The sequence below is a fragment of the Solea solea genome, chromosome 16 (assembly GCF_958295425.1).
Source record: "Solea solea chromosome 16, fSolSol10.1, whole genome shotgun sequence".
Taxonomy (NCBI): domain Eukaryota; kingdom Metazoa; phylum Chordata; class Actinopteri; order Pleuronectiformes; family Soleidae; genus Solea; species Solea solea.
In genome coordinates this window covers 25,255,481-25,270,631 of record NC_081149.1, presented here as the reverse complement: position 1 = coordinate 25,270,631, position 15,151 = coordinate 25,255,481, and the positions used below count along the sequence as shown (strand labels likewise).

At 43.1% G+C, this 15,151-nt stretch overlaps 1 protein-coding gene across 3 annotated transcripts; it reads left to right on the top strand.

Moving 5' to 3' along the window:
• The first annotated feature begins 2,673 nt into the window (after positions 1-2,673).
• Positions 2,674-13,590, top strand: nlk1 (nemo-like kinase, type 1). 3 transcript variants are annotated; one of them, XM_058654062.1, is made up of 13 exons: positions 2,674-2,980; positions 3,266-3,356; positions 5,223-5,685; positions 5,761-5,890; positions 5,972-6,027; positions 7,200-7,306; positions 7,716-7,801; positions 7,915-8,124; positions 8,290-8,391; positions 8,643-8,729; positions 8,929-9,127; positions 11,281-11,374; positions 12,121-13,590. In XM_058654062.1, exons 3-13 carry the CDS (start codon positions 5,378-5,380, stop codon positions 12,167-12,169), a joined length of 1,428 nt encoding a protein of 475 aa, XP_058510045.1. In that variant the 5' UTR covers positions 2,674-2,980; positions 3,266-3,356; positions 5,223-5,377; the 3' UTR covers positions 12,170-13,590. The 3 variants fall into 3 exon arrangements, with proteins under 3 accessions (XP_058510045.1, XP_058510044.1, XP_058510046.1); XM_058654061.1 differs by lacking the exon at positions 3,266-3,356; XM_058654063.1 differs by lacking the exon at positions 3,266-3,356 and having other exon boundaries at positions 2,700-2,718.
• The last annotated feature ends 1,561 nt before the right edge of the window (positions 13,591-15,151 follow it).

Here is a 15,151-nt window from a genome sequence, read left to right as displayed (position 1 = left end):
GTTGGTGGATGTTTTTAAATTTTTTTATTCTCCGTGACATCGGTGGTTATTTATGAAGCTTTGCCGTGGTCCGAGCTGCAGACGTCCTCCACGTCCTGCACGTCCTTCACAGCTGATGAAGACAAACTGCGATAAGCGGCTGTGAAAAAGTCTCCGCCCACTCCCTGCTTTCTTCTGTTTTTGCATAAATGTCAAACTTCTGTCAGGACACATGGAGACACCTGTGTCCTTGTGTCCATCTGTCCCTACATCCATGCGCCTGCGTCCCTGTGTCCACTGAACTCGAGTGGACGTCCTCACATCCCCCGAGTTCCCGTTCCAAGATGGCTGCCACTTGTACAAACCCTGTTTGAGTTCAGGTTCAAGTCCAGGTCCATGTTTTGTGCGGAGCCACCAAGGTCATGTGACAACAGCAAAACCAGAAGAAGACGATTGTGACTGTTTTGGGGGCGGGGCTTCTTCACAACGCGCTGTTACAGACACGAGTGCTGCGTTCCATTTGTCGTCAGAAGTGGGAGTTTCCCGTGTCAGGGTGCGGCTGAGAACCCGGGAACTGAACTCGCAAACCCGGAGCGGCTTCACGTTCCTGCAAAACAGCATGTTAGAGTGACCATGTTTTGGACTGTGGGAGAAAGGCAAGTGTGCTAACCACTACATCACCGTGTGGCCCCTGAGCGGAGTCTGGAGCGTGACATCGTCTGCAGAACCTCAGCTCTGTCATCGCTGTCAAATCTGTATCTGATAAAGTTTTAAAAAGTTAACTGTTAATCCTGCATTAACCCTTTCAGTACCTGGCTCTGACAGTGGCAGCGGTCACTTCCTGTTCCCAGTTCTGTCAGAAATGGAATGCGGCCCATCTGTGTGTGTGTGTGTGTGTGTATATTCCCTCGTGGACGGTGAACGTGCATCACTTCTCTGATTCATAGTCTTTGTTTTTACCTGATGCTGATTTGTACTTGGTCGTTACCATGGTGACACATTTCTATGTGGCTGTGCATAATGACTGCACAGCGCCCCCTTGCTGCTGCTGTATTAAAGGCGGTGAAATGCATGTGTGGATTCCATCGTGCAGCTGTAGCTTTGTTCTTCTCCTGGTACCGAGATTATTATGGTTCACGAAAAACTGACGAAGTAACGCAAACTAAAATGGAAAAAATACAACTTCCCGTTAACTGAAATAATAATAATTATAATAATGATCATAAAAAACTGAAACTGAACTGGGTTTTTAAAAGTAACTCAAGCTAAAGGTCTTTGTAAATGAATTTCAAACAGAATCTTTTTCATATGAAGTGTATTTTATTTGTTTTGTCGCATTTTCATTCGTAATAAAATGTTTCCAGTTTTTGTTTATAATGTGTGACAGAAGGCTGTGTACGTTACACGTAACTAATGTTGATACATATTATGTTTTTCAAACCATCGCAGTTTAAGTTTTGTATTTTTTTCAGATTTTATAATGAGTGTGTATTGCGCCGTTAGCGTGACACATGAAAATAATGACAAAAACCTCTAAACAAACTCTTCTCCTGCTCACAATTTCAAACCGTCACAGACAGTTTCTACATAAACATGTTGCTCTGGTTGTCGTCTAACCCTGTGCGTTGTTTTCATTTTCATATGACTTGCAGTTTTTCTTAAAATCACCTAAAAGCACAGAGAGTTCTGCTCAAACCTCTCATTCACTCCCATGTTAACACTCTGCTCTGGAGTTTTTTAAAAATGAAAACGAGGGTGATTTAAAAAGTGTAATTTCTCTGTCAGTTTACAGCCATTTGTCACAGATGTAAATGCGGGAGCTGCCGAAAGCCTCCTGACGCTCACACGCCAAACATTTACTCAATGTGATGTAAATGCGGGAGCTGCCGAAAGCCTCCTGACGCTCACACGCCAAACATTTACTCTCTGGGATGTAAATGCGGGAGCTGCCGAAAGCCTCCTGACGCTCACACGCCAAACATTTACTCTCTGGGATGTAAATGCGGGAGCTGCCGAAAGCCTCCTGACGCTCACACACCAAACATTTACTCTCTGTGATGTAAATGTGGGAGCTGCTGAAAGCCTCCTGACGCTCACACGCCAAACATTTACTCTCTGTGATGTAAATGTGGGAGCTGCCGAAAGCCTCCTGACGCTCACACGCCAAACATTTACTCTTTGTGATGTAAATGTGGGAGCTGCTGAAAGCCTCCTGACGCTCACACGCCAAACATTTACTCTCTGGGATGTAAATGTGGGAGCTGCCGAAAGCCTCCTGACGCTCACACGCCAAACATTTACTCTCTGTGATGTAAATGCGGGAGCTGCCGAAAGCCTCCTGACGCTCACACACCAAACATTTACTCTCTGTCAGATGACAACTTTAAAACACGCTGTTTTCTCTGTTTCTCACCGGTTTTGAATAGTTAGTAACTGGTGTTTGGAAGGAGGGGACAGCCGGGAGTCTAGGTTGAGTTCACAAAAACACAAATTTGTCTAAATACTTCCTACCATCAGAACTTTACTGCCGAATGTTCTAGTTATTATTGTTATTATAATAATAATTATTATAATTATAATAAATGAAACCACACTGGCTCCGCAGCTTCCGGCCGTGAGCTTTGTTTACAGCGGAGTGAAGAGCGTCGCCCCTCCCCCACCGCTCCCTCACCCGCCTCTCCAGCTCCTCCTCCTCCGCCATCACTCCAGGCTAGCCTGTTAGCTTCAGCTGCCGCCGCTGTAAGTGTCCAGAGCCGCGGCTGCTTCACGTTAACCGTCACTGTAACGCTGTCTGTTGAACGCACCGAGTGGACCGAACTCTGTCCAGTAAACAAAACAACCCGCCGTAAAGTGCTCCTTGGAGGCGTAGTTTGTGACGTGATGGACAGCTAACTGGTGGCTAACGATCCGGCTAGCTCCAGGAGCCGGAGCTCCGGTGACGGACGTTCTCTGGTGCTGCTTCTCGTGCCCGTGGACTCGTCGATTTAACCGCGTTCGCTTTGTAAGTCTGCTTCATTTTAAATGATCCCTGTTTTGTTCCCTAACGCGTGGCTCACTTTAAAGCAGCGAGTGTGTTAATGTGGGTCACAGGCGGACAGACGGACGGACAGCGGGGCTTTAACCTGTTAGCTCTAACAGCTGGTTAGCAGGGGAGCTAGCTGTTGTAAAGCAACAATTAAAGCAAAGTTACGACAATAACATGAACGCATTTGTTTGTGCGAATGAAGAACCGTCGTGACACCGAACAACCGGGTTCATCACCGCGTTTAACGTTTGTTTCTTGCAGGATTTGGAGTCGTCGCTGACGGTACCTGTTAGCGGTTAGCTGTTAGCTGAGTGAATGAGCGGTTCGACTGACCCGGTTAAGAACCGCAAAAGTGAGTGTGATCACTGTGTGAACTGCTTTGTTCTCAGGGCGGAGGACACAATGTCATGTAGTCGATGTGACGATACAGTGAGATACTCGATTCACTGCGAGACTTATTCAGTCATGATATTATTATAATAATAACGATTCGATTTTTAAAGCATCTTTCAAGAAAACCATCGTCGCTGTACAAAGAAAAAACACGAACAAAAAACTTGCAGGAGCAAAGTGTCGCTTCAATGCTGATTTAAAAAAGGTTTTCACACCTGATCGTTGCAAGTCTCATAGTGGAAAAGAATAGTCGTTCCCCTCCTCGCCTGAGGTGGCGCTGCATCAAGAATGACTGACGGAGAAGGCGAGACAGGCGATGAACGAGAAGACTCGCTCGTCTGTTGGTTCATGCAGGACAAACTCGTGTTTCCTCCCCATCTAAACGCGGAGCTACGACAGCAGACTCACACTTTTCTACACGCATGTATGTTCTGGTTGTGTTTACCCACAATGCCCTTCTTTTAGTCCACGTCCTGCATGTGGTTCACTTGAAGCGTGTCGAGGCCTATGTTTTCAGGCGGACCCGCTGTGTCTGTACCTGCTCGGGTGATTTAGACCGATACGAGAATCACAGGTTACCTCATGATGCCAACAATCACGATGCAACGATTCGTCGTGATAATTGATTATCACAGAATTGTGAGACAAGCACATATATCAATACATGCCGATATCAGTCAAAGAAAGGTCAAAGGTAAACTCCCTCTTCTTCAGCCAGGTCACTTCTGCACAAGTTTAACCTCATTCAACTGAGCAGCGCCACCGTGAGGAGACATGAAGAGGTGACACCCAGTGTGTGAAACTGACAGACTGTTTAGAGCGTTTGTTGATTTAAATGTTGATATTAGCACCTGCGCATCGATTACTGCGTAGAACGAGACAGGACGACGATATATCACCTGACCGCTATCGGGCCGATGATTTCTGTAGATGAGCAAACATTCAAAGTGTTGCCAGTATTTTAGAGCGGTGGTTCCCAGGCTTTTTTCCCTGAAAGCTCTGCTCGTGTCCAGGTCACAGCTGCCACGCCAACCTGAAGCCCCGCCCAGAGCACGCTCACAAAGAGACAGAAGTCAGAATAAATGTGTTCCTATTCTCAGTGAATATGGATGAAAACTGTCCTGCGCTTCCTGTGCTACGCTGTCATGGGAATTTGGCCGGCAAAAAAAAGCCAAATAATTAAATCAACGATTTAAGTTTTAAATATTCAGATACCTGAGATATGTTAACAGGACAACCTTACTATAAAAATAATTTCTTTAAAATCAATTTTTTCTTTTATCTTGTCGAGAGTTTTGGTGATCTGAAGATCACAATGTCCGTGTCTGGAGAGTTTGCCAAACGCGGATTCCTGTTCCAAAACCAAATCTAAACAGCCCAAGGAATCCGTCTCACAGAGGACAAGGAGTCTGTCTCACCGAGGACAAGGAGTCTGTCTCACCGAGGACAAGGAGTCTGTCTCACAGAGGACAAGGAGTCTGTCTCACAGAGGACAAAGTTGTTACAAAGACCTGGACAATTTTGATTTGACAAAAGCAGTCGAACACTTTGAGGAAACACCGACGCAAATGGAGAATCGGGACATTTGATCTGAGCCGTGTATTTTCATACGTCGCACTTTCGTTATTTAAGTCTTCTTGATTTAACATAATAATGTAGTTCTGCTTAATTCAGAAGTTTATAATTAGATTTTTACACTGTCGGTAATGTTTGTTTTTCAGAATTCAATGAAAACGTGTTAAGTCTATTTAAGAATACTGTATGTCTGGGCATTAATACGTGCGGCGAGAGTTTTTAAATATTACCGTATTCCCTGCATGTACAGACCCAGGTGGTGAGGATGACGGCGATAATGGGTCATGCTGAGTGAGGGTCGGCATTTCCTCCGTGCCTAACGCAGCAGAAGCAGCAGCAGCAGCAGCAGCAGCAGCCTGGTACCGTCCAATCAAAGCGGACTCTCTGGGGGTTCGGTGGTGGAGGATGGCATTTCACGGCGCGGGCCGACAGAACGTCTGTGGAGACCTGTTCCCAGGCTCTGACCTGGGCCACAAGTATTTCTGCGTCAACTCCTCCTGCGGAGCCCCCTCTACCGGCCTCAGCGCCACGCCGTGCCTGACCGCACCCACCGCGCCGGCCGGGACCCCTCGTCACCCCACGGCTCTTGGAGGAAGCACGGGTGGCGGAGCGGCGGTGCCTCAGCCTTACAGCAACCCGGCCAGCGAGGTGCCCAGCCCCGCAGAGATGGAGCCGGACCGGCCCATTGGTTACGGGGCGTTTGGTGTCGTGTGGTGAGTCGTCGTTCACGGCTGAATGAAAACTGTGTCGTTGTGAAATGCTGAAGAGGAAGTGTGTGATGTTTGCAGGTCAGTGACTGATCCCCGTGACGGACGCAAGGTGGCACTGAAGAAGATGCCCAACGTCTTCCAGAACCTGGTCTCCTGTAAGAGGGTCTTCAGAGAGCTGCGGATGCTGTGCTTCTTCAAACACGACAACGTAATGACCACATGACGAGGAACACCAGGAAGAAAGTTTTTCATTTCATTCATATTTTCCTTTTTTCACCCTCTTTCTCAGGTTTTATCAGCGCTGGACATTTTACAGCCTCCACAAATCGACTGCTTTGAGGAAATGTATCCTTGTCTGTGTCGTATACAACCACACAAACCACGCTTTTCCACGGTACACTCGCGTTTCTTTGACGACGCTCGGCTGAGTCAGTGTGACGTCATCAGACTGAAGGTCTCTGATTGGTCAGAGTGTCGTCACTGAAGAGTCATGAGCACGACGTCAAGGCAACAATGTCCAACTGTTGATCAAAGCTAAAAAGACTTAGAAATCTACTTAAAGACTAACTAAACCCCCCAGTCCACTTTGTTCAGGTTTAAACTAGTGTATAAGGTTATATAGTAACCTATAGTAAGTATAGTAACTTCCTCCCATAATCCAAAAACATGCAATGTGGGGATAGGTAAATTGGACACCCTAAATTGACCATAGGAGTGAGTGTGAGAGTGAATGGTTGTTTGTCTCTATCTGTGTGTGGCCCTGCGATGGACTGGCCAACTGTCCAGGGTGTACCCCGCCTATCGCCCCATGTAGCTGAGATTGGCACAGCACCTCCCGCGAGCCTCTGGTGGAGGATAAAGCGGTAGATGATGACTGACTGACTGACACCACATCATACTTCACTTTACTACATCACAGCAGGAGTCCTCGCGAGCTTAGCATGCTCCTGTTTATTATTACAGTTTTTCACGCTAAATGTAATGAGCTATGAAGTCATGGAAAACGACAGTCGTGCTAGAACTGTATGATGTCAAAGTGGCTTTACTGAAAAACCCCGAACTATTCCTTTTAATAAGATCACCACACGTCCACCGTCTTCTCACATCATTTGTCCCAGTTTCTCTTCATCGTCCCTCGTGTCCTGGTTTTTAGTCTTAATTTAGCGTCTCGTCACGACACGTTCACTCGGGTGAATATTTCACTGCAACCATTTATCGATTATTATTCATATAGCACTAGTAATCGTCAGCTCAGGGCTGCTGCTGCCAGATGTTTCTAATTAGAATGTCTCTAACCATTAAAACAAAAGGCATTAGTGTATCTGACACGTGAGGGACCAAACGAGTAAACAATCTTTACTCTAGTGCTGAAACCAGCGACCACTTTCATCATGGACTCATGCGTCTGTAAAATGTCCATCAGTGTTCTCAAATGTCTCGTTCCATTATAATCACTGCAGAGCTGTAAAGTGAGAGCGGGTCAGTCGTGTTTTTCCTTGACAGAAACTGTCCTGCAGCTACGTGATAACAGAGCTGATGCAGAGCGACCTCCACAAAGTCATCGTGTCTCCTCAGCCTCTCACCACCGACCACATCAAGGTCTTCCTCTACCAGATCCTCCGAGGTGAGCGGATACTTTCCCAGGTTGTGGCGAGGCTTGTGTTTGTAGCCACCGTAGCACGATGACACGTTAGCTCCTCCCACTAACCTGAAGCTGCTGCTCCTCCCTCTTCTCTGAAATCACCGGTGTTGTGTGCGAGCGATGTTATGAGCGGTTAGCTAAGCACAGGACATCTCCACGTGTGTCATTAAAAACGTAACCACGACAACAACTCTGTTAACACAGACAACTCTGTGGTGCTAAAGTGTGTCTGTCATGTGACCATATTCATCTAATTCATCTCACTCTGAGACCCAAAACACTGGTTTCCATGTGGATGAGAGTGTGAGCTCAGTGAGACGTTGGTTACATCCGTTTTATGTCGGATGAACGTGGAACGCGACACTCGACTTTCTTTCTGGTTCTGGTTCAGGTCTGAAGTACCTGCACTCTGCTGGGATCCTGCACAGAGACATCAAACCTGGAAACCTGCTGGTCAACAGCAACTGTCTGCTCAAGGTAAACCTGCCACTCATGCTGTCTGCCTGTCTGTCTGTCTGCCTGTCTGTGTGTGTGTGTGTGTGTGTTGCTGCTACTGAAACCACACGTCCTTCTCTTCTGTCTGTGGTCAGATTTGTGACTTTGGGTTGGCGCGGGTGGAGGAGCCTGACCCGTCGCGTCACATGACTCAGGAGGTGGTGACTCAGTATTACAGAGCGCCTGAGGTGCTGATGGGCTGTCGGCACTACGGCTCGGCCATCGACGTGTGGTCAGTGGGCTGCATCTTTGCAGAGCTGCTGGGACGACGGATCCTCTTCCAGGCTCAGAGCCCGATTCAGCAGGTGACACCACGTCACCTCCTTAAATATGAATATTTTCTAGTTCTCATTCATTCCCATGGAAAGTTTCCAGCTTGGGATATTTCCCATGAACATTTAGCAGGAGTCAGCCTTCAGTAAAATGAAGGGCATTGTGGGTAAACTACTGTCTGACCTCTGTCCCTTCAGCTGGACCTGATCACAGACCTGCTGGGAACTCCGCCTCTGTCGGCCCTGTCCATGGCCTGTGAAGGAGCCCGAGCTCACATCCTGAGGGGGCCACACAAACCGGTACGTGTCACGCAGAGTCCACAGAGTCCACCGCCATTAAATGAGCAGCAAAATAAAACCAGAAAAACAAACACTCAATCACAAAAGTTATAAATCAGATTTGAATTGAAATTTAAGAAGCTGAAAAATGACAGAAACTGCTTTGAATGATTAAAAATAGATCTAAAGTGTAAAGGCAGTTGATAAATGACATTAAAGTTATAAATGAATAAAATCCGACTCTCTGGTCGTCTTTGTTTCCTTGTCCTCAGCCGTCGCTGTCGGTGCTCTACATGTTATCAGACGGAGCGACACACGAGGCCGTGCACCTGCTCTGTCGCATGTTGGTCTTTGATCCGGTGAGTTTGAGCCACAATATTGGGACTTAAATATCGCTCCTCAGTCTGATGGTTAACAAATAATGTTACGTGAAGAACAAACAGTGTGTGCTTCTAATTAAGCCAATAGTTAATGCAGTACTTTTGTGTCCTGTTAGTTTTCTAAATAGATTTTTGTATGTAGACTTTTTTGTGTTTTCACATTTATTTCCTCCTCCAGGCTAAAAGGATCTCTGGCAGCGACGCCCTGTCTCACCCGTACCTGGACGAAGGGCGTCTGCGTTACCACACCTGCATGTGTCAGTGCTGCTACTCTGTTCCCAGCGGCCGAGTTTACACGCGGGACTTTGAGCCGGTGGCCGAGCGTCCGTTCAGCCACAGCTACGAGAACAGTCTGCTGTCCGTGTGGCAGGGAAAAGGTTCGGCTGCACCACTGCTGCAGGGCCGTTTCCACGGCAACACTCAGACCTCGCAGCAGCTAAAAAACAAACTAACACAAGCCTGTCTTCAGTCATTTTTCCAAAAGTGAAATATTTACACATCAGATGTAAAAATCTATATTGTGATGTGAAATAAGGGTCCAACTATTTATTGAAAAATCTGTTCAATCAGTGTTTTTTGTTAATAATATAATTACGTTATAAACATCGTAAAATGTCTTTCTTTCGTAAGACGTTAAAAAAAATCATAAAAATGTTTTTGTCTCGTAAGACGTTAAAAAATATCGTAAACATGTCTTTGTTTCATTAGACGCTAAAAAACATCGTAAACATGTCTTTGTTTCATAAGACGTTAAAAAACATCAAAATGTCTTTGTTTCGTAATACGTTAAACATTGTAAAAATGTCTTTGTTTCATAAGACGTTAAAAAACATCGTAAAAATGTCTTTGTTTCGTAAGACGTTAAAAAACATTGTAAAAAATGTCTTTGTTTCATAAGACGTTAAAAAACATAAAAATGTCTTTGTTTCGTAAGACGTTAAAAAACATCGTAAAAATGTCTTTGTTTCATAAGACGTTAAAAAACATTGTAAAAATGTCTTTGTTTCATAAGACGTTAAAAAACATATAAAGACGTCTTTGTTTCGTAAGACGTTAAAAAACATCGTAAAAATGTCTTTGTTTCATAAGACGTTAAAAACATCGTAAAAATGTCTTTGTTTCATAAGCCGTTAAAAAACATAGAAAAATGTCTTTGTTTCGTAAGACGTTAAAAAACATTGTAAAAAACGTCTTTGTTTCGTAAGACGTTAAAAAACATAGAAAAATGTCTTTGTTTCGTAAGACGTTAAAAAACATCGTAAAAATGTCTTTGTTTTGTAAGACGTTAAAAAACATTGTAAAAATGTCTTTGTTTCGTAAGACGTTAAAAAACATAGAAAAATGTCTTTGTTTCGTAAGACGTTAAAAAACATCGCAAACATGTCTTTGTTTCGTAAGACGTTAAAAAACATAGAAAAATGTCTTTGTTTCGTAAGACGTTAAAAAACATCGTAAAAATGTCTTTGTTTCGTAAGACGTTAAAAAACATCGTAAAAATGTCTTTGTTACGTAAGACGTTAAAAAACATCGTAAAAATGTCTTTGTTTCGTAAGACGTTAAAAAACATCGTAAAAATGTCTTTGTTACGTAAGACGTTAAAAAAACATCGTAAAAATGTCTTTGTTTCGTAAGACGTTAAAAAACATCGTAAAAATGTCTTTGCTTCGTAAGACGTTAAAAACATCGTAAAAATGTCTTTGTTTCGTAAAACGTTAAAAAAACATAGAAAAATGTCTTTGTTTTGTAAGACGTTAAAAAACATCGTAAAATGTCTTTGTTTCGTAAGACGTTAAAAACATCGTAAAAATGTCTTTGTTTCGTAAGACGTTAAAAAACATCGTAAAAATGTCTTTGTTTCGTAAGACGTTAAAAAACATCGTAAAAATGTCTTTGTTTCGTAAGACGTTAAAAAACATAGAAAAATGTCTTTGTTTCGTAAGACGTTAAAAAACATCGCAAACATGTCTTTGTTTCGTAAGACGTTAAAAAACATCGTAAAAATGTCTTTGTTTCATAAGACGTTAAAAACATCGTAAAAATGTCTTTGTTTCATAAGACGTTAAAAAACATAGAAAAATGTCTTTGTTTCGTAAGACGTTAAAAAACATTGTAAAAAATGTCTTTGTTTCGTAAGACGTTAAAAAACATCGTAAAAATGTCTTTGTTTCGTAAGACGTTAAAAAACATGTTGTTTCATATAGCTCCGAGTATTCACACACAAAAATAATGCGTTTCCCCGAGCGGAGCCTGGACGCTGGCGAGTATACGACGTCATCCAGAGAAAGTTGAACACACTCACTCGGCCGAGTATCGAGTGTTCCGTCTTTGTTCTGACTTTGTTTGTAATACTGTTGCGCTGCGTCCAGTGTGAACACAGCATAACAACAAAAAAACACTGAAGTCACTTAACTTGACCACTGCACACTAACCCTAACTTTTAATCGTTTTTAATACTTCAAGAATCTTTGTTATTAATAATAATGTTGGCTGTGATGCTACAGAACTGAGGTTTTTCTCTTCATCTCATCAGAGTTAATCCACCGCTTCATCACGGAGCATCAGCAGGGCAAACGTGTGCCGCTGTGCATCAACCCGCAGAGCGCCGCCTTCAAGACCTTCATCAGGTGAGGATTCTTTCTTTCTCTGCTTTTCCTGCCTCCATAGTCTTCACTGCTGTCTGTCGCCGTCAGAGACCTTTTCAACGTTATTGTGGTGTTTTAAAGGGACAGTACTGCTATTGTAGTGACACAGTCAGAGCTAACTGTGCTGTGGATGCCTGGAAACTCTCCCACACCAAAGTCCAGGGAGGAAATCAGTGATTTCAACTGGTCAAAATATCATAACACATAATTGACATAATACACAATTTCTGTTTCGTAAGACAGTAAAAGCAACGTAAAAATGTCTTTGTAAGATGTTTAAAAAACAACGTAAAAATGTCTTTGTAAGATGTTTAAAAAACAACGTAAAAATGTCTTTGTAAGATGTTTAAAAAACAATGTAAAAATTTCTTTGTTTCGTAAGACGTTGAAAAACTACGTAAAAAAATGTCTGTTTAGTAAGACATTAAAAAACAACTTAAAAATGTCTTCTGTAAGATGTTAAAAACAACGTAAAAAATGTCTGTTTTGAAGACGTTAAAAAACGTAAAAAAAATTCTTTTTCGTAAGACATTAAAAAAAACATAAACGTAAGACTTTAAAAAAATTCAGTTTTTTAAGCAACATAACAGGAAAGTTATGTTAGAAAAAGCTGACTCTTCATATAAGAGATAATCGGACAGAAACATTTAATTTAATCTCGTTGTTGTGATTTATTCACATAATAATGAATCTGTTGTGTGTGTGTGTGTGTGTGTGTGTGTGTGCAGGTCCACGGCGTGGCACTCGTCCAAGGTTTCCAGGAAGGAGGAGAGATGAGCAGATGATTCCGAGCACTTTGTTCGTCTGCTTCTCCGTTCTTTAAAAAAACAATAAAACAAAGTGTTTGAGGAGATTTAAGGAAGAAAAAAAAAAAAGAAAAAAAGAAGAAGCTCCCTCTGAAAGTCCTCAAATCTTTTTCCCGACAAACGATTCCTGACATTGAAGAAGTGTCGTTAATCTCCTGCTAGGATTCTGACGCTCGACCAGGTTTTCGGTGCTGGATTATAAAAGTTTTTTTTTTTAAACGCTGCTCGAGGACGAGCGAGACGGAGAGAAAGACGTTTCATTCTTTATCCACTTTGATTTTTGGTTTTGAGTCATTCCAGCTCTGTGCAATAAGGTTCAACAGCAAGGCAAGGCAAGGAAGATCCCACTGAGGAACCGGATCATCCTCATCTTCATCTTCATCAGGATATAAAATCACCTTTTCAGAAAGCGTCGCTCACTGTGTTCCCGCTGCTCTCTGCCTTTGTGCGTCGACGCAGCGCTAATAATGCAACGTAACAGATGTAGCAGGTTTTAACCACGCCCACTCTCCTCTGACAGTGTTTTTTTTTTACTGCGACTTCTTCCGTACGAGACGGAGACGACAGCTGGACGTCGGAAAGGAAAAGTCGGGAACAGGATTATTCCTTCTGTCTTCATCGTTTTAAAACCCGTGTTTTGCCAAAACTAGAAAAGTTTAGCTGCTTTGTTTTTTTTGTGGTTTCTTTGTCGACCTCCACGTGTAACATCCAACCTCAGCGTGAACCCATGAACCTGTGAACACATGAACGCGTGAACACACCTTTCATGTTTCCCTGCTGAGCGTCAGTGGAGAGGAAGAGGAATCATTTTTCCTGTTTTCCTGTAAATTTCTTAATTTATTGAGTGTTTGTTGAAGAGTGTATGTCTCCGCCCCCTCCATCATCCCCACCACTTTCACTCCGCCCCCTCTCAGTGTTTGTGGGATTTGTGTTCGGGGAAATCCTCCATTCATGTCTGAACCGCTGTTATACCTCGTTTTAGCATCGCGCTGAGTCGCTCTCGCCACGCTGAGTCATTCTCGCCGAGTCGCTCTCGCCGCGCTGAGTCGCTGTGAGGTTTGAAAATAACCATGTTGTCCATGAAATGCTGCTGTTTTGTTTTTTAGTTTGGGGCTCAGGTGTCAGCTGTCAATGATCAGTGTTGATATGAGAGATAAACAGTCTGGGATGCTACACTGTAAAAACAGATGCTGTTGTATCTGCGGAGGTTTGCGAGGAGATGATTGATAGTTACCTGTCGACGCCCACTTCACTACAAGCTATTCAAACAGAATCACTGCGGATTTAAGTTTTTTTGTTTGTTATTTTTAATGAAAAAAAGCTTAAATTTTAGAAGTAGGTTAGAGAAATGTGCTTTGTTTTTATTTCAAAATAAAAGTGGTTCCCAACGGCTTTAGCTGTCGTCGCTACAGTTTGTGTTTGATAAACATAGAACTAAATGAGTCGGTCTCTGAGAAAACACAAGATCACATGAGAAAACACGAGATCACACGAGATCACGCGTTTTCCAAAGACGCTCAGGTGTGAAGTAGCGAGTCCGTGAGCTGAAGTCATCTTAAGGTTTAAATGTTCAGGTTTCGTCTGTCGCTCACTTTCTTATTTCTGCGTAAAAGCGTTTGCGTGACCACGAGAAGTTTGGCTCTTTTTCCAATTCAGGAACTTTGCCGGGAACCTTTTTTTCAGGATCTCAGGAACTTTTACATAAAAACGTCAAGTCGTGCTAACAGTGCCGGACGTTTGCAGGAAAAAAGGAAGAACATAAGAAAAAGGAAACGTGACGCGGTTTTATTTCCTGTTATTTTGAACCTCATGAGATGTGAAGGAACCTTTGCTTCCTGGTTTTGGTTCCTGTGGCTCCTCACTTCCTGCTGCCAAGTGGATCAGATTATTTGCCACTGAGGGCCCTGCCCAGCACCTCTAGCTCCTCCCCCTCCAGGATCAGAGTAGTGTATATCTGCATGTGTATATTTATTATCCCGCGGAGAGTTTTTGGTTTAAATGCTGTGCAATGGTTGAGTTCGTGGACGATGACGGAAACGGACGTTTGTGGTCTTTTTTTTTCAATTGAATTTTATCTTTAGGGAGTTTTTTTTTTCTTTTTATTATTACTTTTTTTTCTTGTGATTTTACCTTTTTTTTCGAGTCCAGAGTCAAAAGTTGTGATCGTTTGTTTGCTAAAGCAAGTTTAGCATTTTTATTATTTCTGTGTGTTTATATATATATGTATATATGTATGTATATATGTGTATATATATATATATACATTTATGTATATGTGTGTATATATATGTATATGTGTGAGTGTATGTGTATATATATATACATTCATAGAAAAAGTAAAAAATAATGACGTTTATATATAAATTGCGTGAAATGTTCTTATCAGTTTTTATAGTTACTGTAATTTCACTGTAGAACATGGTGATATAATAACGTGACGCCCCCTGCTGGTCAGACTGGACACGCCGTGGCCCCCAGGTCATGTTGGTATGGCCTTGTTTCCATCATGGTCCACTTGAGTTGGAATGGTACAGTCCTGGGTCAGGCTCGCGTACCCGACTGATGACAGTACTTTGGTGGGCGGGGTGTCGTGTAGGCAGGGTGTGGGCGTGACGGCTTTGTATAAGAACAGACACCGGTCGCAGGGCGTTGCCCAATCAGCTGACTGTCTTGGGTGTAGCTCCGCCCATACTGTACCATTACTCTGGTACCACAGATGAAACCGTTATTGTAACAGAACAATCTGCATACGGACGTGTTCCTCTGGGTGGATTAAAGGGATAGTTCAAACAAATCCCTGAACTGTCCCTTTAATCCATGGAACTGCTGAGTCAACGCTCACGTTAACGAGCAAAGGAAGCGAACTTCTGTCTCTGGACTCGATGGTTGTTTTGTCGTCTGCTCGTGTCCGTGAATCCTTCCATGTTTTAGTTTTCACTCTGTTCTCAGATCA